At 41.6% G+C, this 11,072-nt stretch overlaps 1 protein-coding gene across 1 annotated transcript; it reads left to right on the top strand.

Moving 5' to 3' along the window:
* The first annotated feature begins 1,557 nt into the window (after positions 1-1,557).
* Positions 1,558-10,411, top strand: hexa (hexosaminidase A (alpha polypeptide)). Its single transcript, XM_036535315.1, has 14 exons — positions 1,558-1,932; positions 2,579-2,680; positions 3,172-3,237; positions 3,542-3,588; positions 3,978-4,088; positions 4,367-4,468; positions 4,691-4,823; positions 5,433-5,613; positions 6,041-6,127; positions 6,457-6,529; positions 8,112-8,292; positions 8,849-8,939; positions 9,243-9,350; positions 10,283-10,411. The coding sequence occupies exons 1-14, from the start codon at positions 1,668-1,670 to the stop codon at positions 10,344-10,346; spliced, it is 1,611 nt and encodes a 536-aa protein (XP_036391208.1). The 5' UTR covers positions 1,558-1,667; the 3' UTR covers positions 10,347-10,411.
* The last annotated feature ends 661 nt before the right edge of the window (positions 10,412-11,072 follow it).

The following is an 11,072-nucleotide window of genomic DNA, read 5'->3' on the forward strand; positions in this document are numbered from 1 at the left end:
TATGGTATTTTAATTTAGGATTGTGATGACGTGAGAGATGACATGACCAGCATGCCTGTTTCCTGTTTTCATAATTAGTCCCAAAGGCTATCTGATTCCTTCAGGTCAGGCAGCCCTGCATGCTATCTGTCCTCAGGGAAGAATGTCAAAACAATACATTGTTTTGGCGTTGAGGCCTCAGCAGACTATAACTCCGGATATTAAATCTGTTATTTTCGGCACTTTTTGTTTTGCTCAAGTGGGCAAGAGGCACAGGGCACACTGGGCTTCTGTGCGATTGCACTCCAAACAGATACTCTCTGGGTCATGTGACTGTCTTTCAGTTTACCATGGAGTGTTTTTGCCTTGTTTATACTCTTGTTTATACCCTTTAGTTTTACCATTCTTTATGGTTTCCCTCGACTTCAACTTCATCTTCATCTATGCTCTTTATTTTCTGACTTGAAGCCCCTAATATCCAGGTGCGAAAAGACACTTACTGAATAAAATTTCTGAATAAAATTTGGCAAGATCACATTGTTGTCCAGAAGATCATTTGTTTACACCTGAAATGATCTTACATCAGTAAAATGTTACACAATGTTTTTATTTTCCGTACTGGTCTTGAAATGGTGGAATAAGCTATCTTCCGTCATCACTACTACAGAATCAATCAGCGTTGTCTGCTGCTCATTGAAAACCTGTCCGCCCAGGCTGTATCTTAGTTCCTAGAACATGGACACATCCTAATTCCAGATCCTCATGACCTTGTGATCTTATGATCTGGAGGTCTCAGAATCCATCATTTGAGGTGAAATCTGATGCATTACAGTGCTGTATCTATGCTAAGCACTGTGTGTATATTGATGTGGTGCAAGCTGATATAGCTAATATCCTTGCTTATCCTTATCTGCCATGTTATGTTGCTGCTGAAGCCCCCATTTTAACTATGGTTCTTACATTTATTTTTGGTTTGGCCCTTTGTGTACAATTGAGTAAGAAATGTCTTTTTTACAATGTCATTAAAACTTTTAATATGCTTCTGTCTGATTGCTTGTATGCTCATATTTCTATTATAAATTTTTAGTTAATTGCCTCACCACAAATGTGTTGCTTGCTGTTTTGTACCTACGGCACAAAGGCAATGATCCAATTCAGACTTCAGGAATATGAAAATGAACAGGTGTCTCCAAAATGTTGTCTTGTAAGTCCCAGTTACACAACAGCATAATGAAGGAACCTGAGAAAACAGAACATTCTCTTTTTTTCTGTTTTTTTTTTTTTTTTTTTGTTTCATCTGATCATTTTCTTCATTTGCTTTTTGGGCCAGATTTGTGCATAGCTGTCTTAATTACTCCAAGAAAAAACTCAGTAGCCAGTTATGCAATCAATAATCATCAGTAAAAAAATGTCATTGTCTGTAAATCACAGTTTCTATATTATAATCAAATCTGTTTATTTTTTCTAGTCTAGGCAATTGTCAAAATACGCCACCTGGCGGACACAATGTAGTCGACCACGTGGTCACGTGTACATAATATTTTGAAGCTTCCGTCATGTGACGTAAAGCAGGTTTTGGTTTACTTTAGTGACCGATTGCGGCACACGGTCAAGCAGGCGCTATCGCGACTGATGTTCATTTGCTTTTTTTGCAAGATTTTTTCCTGAAGTTAAACGCACGCTATGCAATGATTGAAACGTCCCTGCATAAAAGAAGAGGTTTAAATATTGCCATTCTGGCAGGGCTTTCGTTCGTCTTCTTGCATGAAGTTCCCGTAGCGCAGGGAGTGTGGCCAATGCCACAGAAGATTAGCCAGTCCTCTCAGCGGTTCCCGCTGAGTCCAGAGGAATTCGCGTTTCAGTATGCAAAGGATTCGGCTGCGCAGCCGGGATGTTCTGTCCTGGATGCAGCGTTCAAGAGATATTTCACACTCATCTTTCCGGGTTACAGCGGTAGGCCATGCGGAGTAGAACTGCTCTCCTGAAATGATAAAGTCGGAAGTATTTCAGTATTATTGCTGCATAAACCCCATTTTATTCAATGAAGAAATTGCACACATACCAGTTAATTCTGAGCCATACCACTGACTATCAATGTTAATGCCAATACCATTTTCTACCCTCCTTAGTGTGAAAAACCATAATTACCATTGATGTACTTGGTTAAAACAATGCAAATAAAACATAAATCCATGGAAATATGAATGTATGAATAAAATTTATATGTATATACTGCATGTTTTGAGTAGATCTTTCTCAAGAATGATTTCTCTGTAGTGAAAAACCACTTTGGATTTTCTTTTGGTTTCTCTCCATTCTCTTTAGTGGAGCGGCTTATTAAAGCTGTCTGCCTCTTACTGCAATTCAACCTGTACATACATGCAGTTTTTTCCAAGTTAAAAAAAGCCTGGAAATGTGCAGCTTTAGATCTGCATAGATGTTTGTTGGACAATCAATATACAGATATCAAATTTTTATATTAAAAGGTTGACATTAAAATGGTAGGTACTTGCTATAGCAATCATTATACAGTACCTAACATGAAGTGTATCAGTTGTTTGGAAAAGGTGACTTATCTCTGGTCATCAACTGTTTGCAGCACCTTCAACATCCACCTTCAGGGTGGATCCCTTCACACTGGTGGTGAAAGTGCAAGCAGGGGGGTGTGAGGAATATCCTGACGCAGATTCCGTGGAGAGCTGTAAGTGCCGAAACACGTAAGACACGTGTCCATCAAATTCATTTTCCAATCCACAATTCATTTTCTTTTCCATTCACTCACGGGAGAATCGGCCTATGAGGTTGACCCAGACCAGGCCCAGCGCTATAGGGGTGCTTAGGGGTGCGTTGCACCCTCAGACGGACCTCAGTGCACTCCCAGTCGTCTCCTTATATCCCAAAGCCTACATAGTATTGCCATTTTGTACACCCCCCGTGGATTGCAATTGCACCCCTCTGTATTTTCTCCTGGCGCCGAGTCTGACCCAGACCGACCCTCCTAATCTGCGGGGTCCTCCACGAATCCAATCCTGTTTCTATGGCTAGATTTAATGAAGTAACCCAGTAGAGAACTGGAGATTCCGACATACCACACCACCGTGAACAGAGCTGGTGACCACAGTAGTGAGGAGTAACTGTCGCATCGGAGGAGCGAATTCCGAGGATGTGATGAGTGTTCTTTTTGTGTCACAGACAGCCTGGGAGTATCTGGAGGCCAGGGAGTGCTGACAGCAGAAACAGTCTGGGGAGCCTTGAGAGGTAAACCAAGCTTTGTGTTATTCAATTTCAAAAAAAAAAAAAAATGTGTGCAAGACATTTTTAAGCCCCGGATTAATGTAAATGGTTTTTTACAGTGCAGCCTTGTTATGTCTTTGCAGTACATTTTAATGGTGAACATAACCTTTTATGGAGCTGATTATGTGACAGTCTTAATAGTTGCTGTATAGATGCTGTTTTCAGGTGTTGTAATTGTCATGCTAAATTTTCAAAGAATAATTCTTGATAACCAAAACTGAAATTCTTTGTTTGATTTTATTCTGGAAAAAAAAAAAAAATGATCCAGGGTTGGAGTCATTCAGTCAGCTGGTTTACCAAGACGAATATGATGCTGTAAGTACTGGCAAAGAAAATTATTTAGAATGTTTAAACCTATATTCAAGGTTCAGTGCATTTGTGTATGGATTAATAGGGAAAAGTACCACCTCCACCCTCTTTGATATGTAGCATAGGACCACAAAGATCAAAGCAACATAATTCTAAATTAAAATTCTAATTCTAAATTAAATGGTGTGCAGGCTCAAGTAGGAATCAATGATTGGGATCCACTAATACTCCAGCTAGGGCCTACAATAATATATTGTAAGTTATTCATGCCTCTGTCAAAGTGAATGTTTTGCTCTGAGATGAGGTGCTGTAATTTAGACTCCAGGTGTCTCAGGTGGGCATGGTCAGTGGTGGTCAGATGTAAACTGTCCATTGTCATTCCGTTTTTATTTCAGTATTACGTCAATAAGACGGAGATTGTGGACTTTCCCCGGTTCCTGTTCAGAGGAATTCTCCTAGACACCTCAAGACACTTTTTACCTGTAGAAGTCATCCTGAAGTCCCTGGTAGCTATCTGCATGCAGCGTAAAGCGTAGTGCTGGAAACCATGTTGTTTTTGTTCTTTGATTAGTGCACAGATCGAAAAGCCATACAGCTAGCATCCATGGCCGGAAACCTTGTTAAAAAAATTGTAGTACTTACATGTTTGACTAATTATATAGTTTATTTAATTATAATCAATAAAATATCATTGATAATGTGGTGTAAAATTATGAGATAATTGGCTGACACCTGCATCAATATAAAAGTAAAGCTTGTTCAGTAGCTCTCCTCTTCTGCTCAGGATGCCATGGCATACAGCAAGTTTAATGTGTTTCATTGGCACATTGTGGATGATCCTTCCTTCCCCTACCAGAGCCTCAGTTTTCCAGACCTCAGTGAAAAGGTAGGCCAGTGGAAGACCATTTTCCTCTCAACAGCACAGAAGCATCAGAATCTGTGAAAGAAGTTGCTAATTGAGGTCGCCTGTCATCGCAGTCAGACGTAGCCTCTTGTTCAGTTGGTACTTGTGAGATCCACGTTAACTGTGAGGTCCGTGTTAACTGTGACATCCGTGTTAATCATCCGTGTTTGAGATGCATGATGATCTGGGTTTTTGTGGGTTCAGGGTGCATTCCACGCAGCCACCCACGTGTATACCCAGGCGGACGTTCAGAGGGTGATCTCACACGCCAGGATGTGGGGAATCAGGGTTCTGCCTGAGTTTGACACACCGGGCCACACCCAGTCCTGGGGTAAAGGTATGGCGTGCTGTGTGGGTGGCTGTTGTCTGTTTTCTCTGCCTCTGCAGTGTGGTCGGTACAAACAGTGATTCTTCACACTGAGCCAGACAGCAGACACAGTAAAGATGGTCTTTTTCTCCTCTAGGTGACTTTTTCCACTCAGTTTCACATGTTTTAGTAACCCTCAGAGTTTTCTCCATTTATGATATCAGAATGGTTCTTGTGTTAATTTGGAACTGAACCACAAAGCGTGCATTTTTAAGTTTTTGCCTTATGTTACCTTAATTGGGTAAAAAAAACTGTATAAAACCATTGGAAAGTGAACAATCCCCTTCATTTCTTGTTTTATACTCAGTCTGACTTCTGAAGGTTGCATTTTCCTTCACTGCTGAATTAGGAGAGAAAAGATACAAGATTTCAATCAAGAGGGAGACAGACTGTGAAATTTATTCTGGGGTTGGTTATGGTTAATCGCAAAAAAAAAAAAAAAATTTAAAGCATGTTATTTTGCTTAAGGGCTAAAGTGCTCTCTGGTGTGGATTCAAATACTAGCAAAGGTAGGGAATAACTCAAATTTATTGAATGTTTGAATTACAGTTTAAGATGCCATATTTGGTCTCCACCCAGGGCAGCCTGACCTGTTGACCCCCTGCTACAAAGGTGCAGTTCCCTCTGGGACATTTGGTCCAGTCAACCCCACCCTGAACTCCACCTACCAGTTCATCACCCGCCTGTTCAAAGAGATCAATGCTGTCTTTCCTGACTCCTACATACACCTGGGTGGGGATGAAGTCAGCTTCTTCTGTTGGTATGATACAGTGAAAATACTTTTGATGATCTGGTTAGACCACTAGTGTACTTCGTGGTTATCATTTAACACATGTATAAAATTGGAACTTGGGATTGGTATGCTTATTGGAAAAAAAAAATGATATATGTTTGAATATGTACCCATGGGAAGTTGCTTAGTTTTGGGCACCCTGCAGAAATGAGTTAACCGGACAGTGGATTTATATGTTTTTAGTACTGCATGTACAAACTTAGTACTGTATGTACAAACCTAGTACTGTGTGTCCCTTGGTTTTTAAGTCCACCCAAATATTACTGTTCCCTTGAAGAGTTGTTTTAGACAAGTGGAGCAGAATCAGATATGACAGTCATCTACTTAAAATGTAAAGCAAGTCTGAAACACTGCATACACTTGTGTTGTGTTTTTCCAAATGCTTTTCCCAAAGGAAGTCCAATCCTCAAGTTCAGGCGTTCATGGCAAAGATGGGATTTGGGAGTGACTACACTAAACTGGAGTCATTCTACATGGAGAAGTGAGTAAAAGAAGTTAGCTAGAGAGTGGTGCTGGGGGTCATTGAAGATTATAGGGAAAAATAGTATATATTAGTGTGTGTGTGTAAATATGTGTCATAAATACTGTGAATGTAAGAATGTATTTGTACACAGAGTCAAGAACTTTAATTCTTTTTCTTTAGCTCCCAAAACTTTTTTAGTCCTAAATGATTCTAATTAAACAATCTGGGCAATTAAGTATGCAATGCAAGCAGGCACAGAGGTCATACCCGACAAGGAGACCAGCAAAATGACGCCATGCTCACACACTACACGCACACACTGACTGACAATTATGTATCATTTTCAGCATAATGAACATCACTGCGGCACTGAACAAGACATCTGTTGTCTGGCAGGATGTGTTTGACTACCACGAGAGAGTAAGTGTGGTGTCGAGCCTGGGGTTTGCTTTGAAGACTTACAGTTCCTCTCTCCGAAGGTTTATTTATGCCTGTGCTCAGTGCCTTTGAAATCAGTGGGGCTTGTGTTCACTTGGTGGGTGTCGGAGGAGAACATGATACAAGTGATTAGCGTGCCACTGAGCGTGTGCTGCATAGGTTCTGTGATGTCATAATAGATGGCACTGTGTGCCTGCATAGTGGCCTATGAAAGGTGAGAGGGACTACTTCCTGTGTCACCAGTGTCTTCTGACCGCCAGACAGGGTGCATTTTAGCGAACGTCTCTATTCATGGTGGAGTGTGAAATGGGTGGGGCACAGGGTCGTTCTGGTTTCCTTGTAGGACCTGGACCAGCTGGGCCTGCTGTGACCGTACTTCTACTATATTATGCCTATTCAGTTTTATGGGTCAGAACCCAAGCGTGCTGTTGTGAGTGCTGTATGATAGGGTATCATTTGAAGAAGATGGCTGTATTTGAAGATGCAAACATCTGTAATTCTGAAACTTAATGATATGCACACAAACTGTGTTTCAAATTATGCATATAATGTGTCTAGTTTTTGTGATATTATATTGTAGCACTCCATTATGGTACTACAGCACTGTGCTCTGTTTTAGATTATGGTAGACTTTGTATCTACAAAGATGGCAAATGGTCATTATTACGTTATTAAAACTCCAAAGTGTAGGATATGCATCTGCACAAAAAATGTTTTCAGCATACAAAAATGACAATTTGCTTACATGTACCAAGTACTTCATTCTCTCTAAGCCAGAGGAAACACTTGCACAACAGTCATAAAATTATTGTATTTATGTAAAAATCAAGTGAAATTACACAGAAAAAAACTGGGTCACCTTACTCAAACTGAGCAAGTGCTATTCCTATGCAAACCTACCAAATGTTTCCTCAGTGCTCATGTGCAAGATGGTATTGTTTTTTATACAGCGGTTGTATCCAGATTCCAAACTGTGATTATTTTTCTACAAACCCCCAAAAGGGCTGAGTTCTTGGTGCTGTATAGGTATGAAGTATGCCCTGCCAATGTGAAACTTGGTGGATGGTATACCTGCCATCCCAGTTAGAATTTACTAGGACACATTGCCTGGTTCATATCTTTTTTCACCACAGGATGGCAGCAGAGACCTTAAAAATAGCGGAAGGCTCTGTCTAACCTCTGTAGTCTGTTCAGATGATTTGTGGAAACAGCTCATCCCTCCTGAGCGAATGTGAAAGGACTGTATAATTAACAAATAGGATCATACAAAATGTTCCTGCTTAGGAAGCAGGACATTGATCACCTGACTGTGATTGCAAAGAAATCTGTGAATATCTTAAATGTCTAGGGCATGAACATACAGTACATGGCTTGATGAGTATATTTCGTATTTGGCAGTATGGTTTGTGCCTGTCCTGCAAACCACCAATGCTGTTTAGGCGGAAATATTTTTCAGTGGGGAATTCATTCCAGACAGGCTATGTAGAGAGCAAGTACAGGCTGCAAAGAGCAGCAATGGATTGCTAGATTGGTGGAAGAGTATGCTGTGTGTTACCCTGTTCAGATCCCTCGGGACACGGTGCTGCATGTTTGGAAGGGCACCACGGCACAGTACCGCCAGGAGTTGAGCAGGATGACTGAGGCAGGGTACAGGGTGCTGCTGGCCACCCCCTGGTACCTCAACCACATCAGCTATGGCCAGGACTGGAAGGATGCCTACACTGTGGAGCCTCTCAACTTCACAGGTGTGTGGAGCCTCACCCTGCAGGAGTAACTGTTAGATATTTGGGCAGCAGTATAGCATAGCGGTAGGGAGCAGGACTTATAACCGAAAGGTTGCTGGTTTAATTCCCCATTGGGGCGCTGCTGTTGTACCCTTGGGCAAGTAAATATCCTGCTGTATAAATGGGTAATGTAAAAAAAATACAAAACTCCCCCAAAAAACTGTAAGCCACACTGTCCCTTTGTGGGACATCATAACTGAATGATAGTATATCATGGCCATTATATGCTGCGCTGCTGTCTTCCACACTTCCTGCATCAGTCTGTGACTGTATTGTAGTGATGCCTGTATGCATGTTTCATACTATCCTGTAGTGATACTGCTGTGTTGTAGAAACCAGCCATCATGTCTTAGAAGCTAAAAAATAAAGCGGTAACACCAGTGACATATACCATAAATCAGAACTATAATGTAATGACTCCCATGTGTTTTGTGGGTTGCATAGGTGTGTGATTATCAGTGCGTGGGAGGCATTGTGTAGGCAGGATTTACATCTGCAGTGTGTGCGTTTTATCCAGGGACGGAAGAGCAGAAGAAGCTGGTGATTGGTGGAGAGGTCTGCATGTGGGGGGAGTATGTGGATGCAACCAATCTCACGCCACGATTATGGTAAGGGGGAGTGACACTGGAGGCTGGTACACACTGCAGCACTTGAGAGGACAGCAATAGTATTGACATTACTGAGGATCAAATAAAGGGACTTTTTAAGTGGGTTTGACATCAATGTATATGACTTGTGAGAACTCAAAACCTGATACTTACTGTGAATAACTTGGTGTGTAAATGAAAAGAAGTTAACTCACTTGACTGTGTGTGTGGGGGTGTGTGTACCTGCTTGTGCCTTCTGTGGGTTTGTATGAATGCCTGTGCATCCGTGGATGTGTGTGTACGTGTGTTTGTGTACGTGCACAGGCCGAGGGCGAGTGCGGCTGCCGAACGGCTCTGGAGTGATGAGGAGCAGACGTCCAGCGTGTCCGAGGCCTATCCCCGGCTAGCAGAGTTTCGCTGCAGGCTGCTGAGGTACGACACGTGTGTCAGGCTTTACAGAGTGACTGGTGACAGTTGCACTGTAAGCTGAGATAATATATGCATAAAAGCATAGCAATCAAAAGCATCGGTTGATTCATCCACTCGATCAGCATGCAGTAGGCGTTTCTTAACTAAACAAGTACAGCTCCTCCCTAGCAATCAGTAGCAGTCTGTGCAAGATTATGTCAGTTAAGTGAACGGTTGTCACCAGATGTAGGTGAGGCTGGCTGAATGGTGCAGGGCTGATGCACGTGCACATGCATGAACACACGTGCACGCTCACATATGCACACACGTGCACGCTCACACACATGCACACTCACACACACACACATGTGCACGCTCACACGCATGCACACACATGCACGCTCACATGCATGCACACATGTGCATGCTCACACATGCACACACACACACACACACACACACACACACACACACACATACACACACACAAACACGTCATTACATGGACAATGCACTCTGTGAGTTACACATTTTCTGTATATGTGGAAGGTGGGGGGCGGAGGGTGGGGGTGGATACTCTTTCACAGGATTGGATGCAAGAATACAAAGAATACAAGAAGTTACAAAACTAGTTTGTCTGAAATTTTAAATTCAGTAATTCAGTGTTCATTTCCTTACAACATAGCATTGCCTTGACATGCCGGTCTCATACCATCAGATTCCTGATGATTTATAATAGGCTTATGTGCATGTGCCGTGAATATTGGAAAGTGAGACAAGGATAGGCAGAGTTTATACTTCTAACACTTCCAGAATATGAAGGAAGATGGGGAATGAATAGAGCTGATAGCCTTGGCTGTTGACGTTCACCTCCGTCTGTCCTTCCTTCCCCTTCTCGTTCTCTCCTCTTGTCTTTTTTTCCCTCTCTCTCTTTCTCTCCCTCCCTCCCTTGCCAGGCGTGGGATTCAAGCAGAGCCTCTGTATGTTGGCTACTGTAAGCACGAGTTGAAGGCTCTGTGACGGGGATCTGGGAAGATTGGCAAGAGGGACACAATTAAGGGGGACAAAGACACATGTATATTCAACATTCATCCATACTCTCTCAGTGAAATAAAGGTGATTTATTTTTAATACTGTAATACTTACTGTATCTCTCCATAAATAATGATGACATCAATATCCTGTTGAAACTAATGACAATTACTCAGAAATCTGGAAAACATAACAATCTGAAAAGCATTTGAATTGTTTGCTTTGTAAAGTAATTCAAGATCCTTGAATGAAAGGGCACTTTATAACTGCAATTGTGTGGTCCTTATCAACTACTTGTCTCATAAGAATAATTAACTATGTTGTATACTAGTAGGTCATGGTGTTTTGACAGTGATGCTTCATTAAAATAGCATGTATGATTTAAAAACAGATGAAATGATTTCCTTTTCCACATTTCTGATTTTCTATAAAAATTTGGGGTTGTTACAGTGATAACATCTGATGCTACGTTTTCCCCCACTGGCCTGCTTCTCACTACTGCCAGCCCAAGGTATTTGCTTGATCCACCACATTAATTGCATATATGCCAAACTAAAAACCACAAGATCTGCATATACAATAAATAGCTTGAGTTGGGTATTAGGCAGGCCGTGGATGGAGCAGGTGTTTCTTTGTTGGCCAAAAAAGACTTTGTGTTCTGTTTACTTTTCAACAGCTACAGCAGCAATAATTTAGTCTGTTCTAACCGTAACG

This window comes from Megalops cyprinoides, chromosome 8, assembly GCF_013368585.1.
Source record: "Megalops cyprinoides isolate fMegCyp1 chromosome 8, fMegCyp1.pri, whole genome shotgun sequence".
Taxonomy (NCBI): domain Eukaryota; kingdom Metazoa; phylum Chordata; class Actinopteri; order Elopiformes; family Megalopidae; genus Megalops; species Megalops cyprinoides.

Bases quoted from the DNA above. Each gene is read 5' to 3' on its own strand.
- hexa (XM_036535315.1), top strand. From the start codon at position 1,668: ATGATTGAAACGTCCCTGCATAAAAGAAGAGGTTTAAATATTGCCATT. The intron at 1,933-2,578 runs GTAGGCCATGCG...AACTGTTTGCAG, and splicing joins CATCTTTCCGGGTTACAGCG to CACCTTCAACATCCACCTTC. The intron at 3,238-3,541 runs GTAAACCAAGCT...AAAATGATCCAG, and splicing joins AGTCTGGGGAGCCTTGAGAG to GGTTGGAGTCATTCAGTCAG.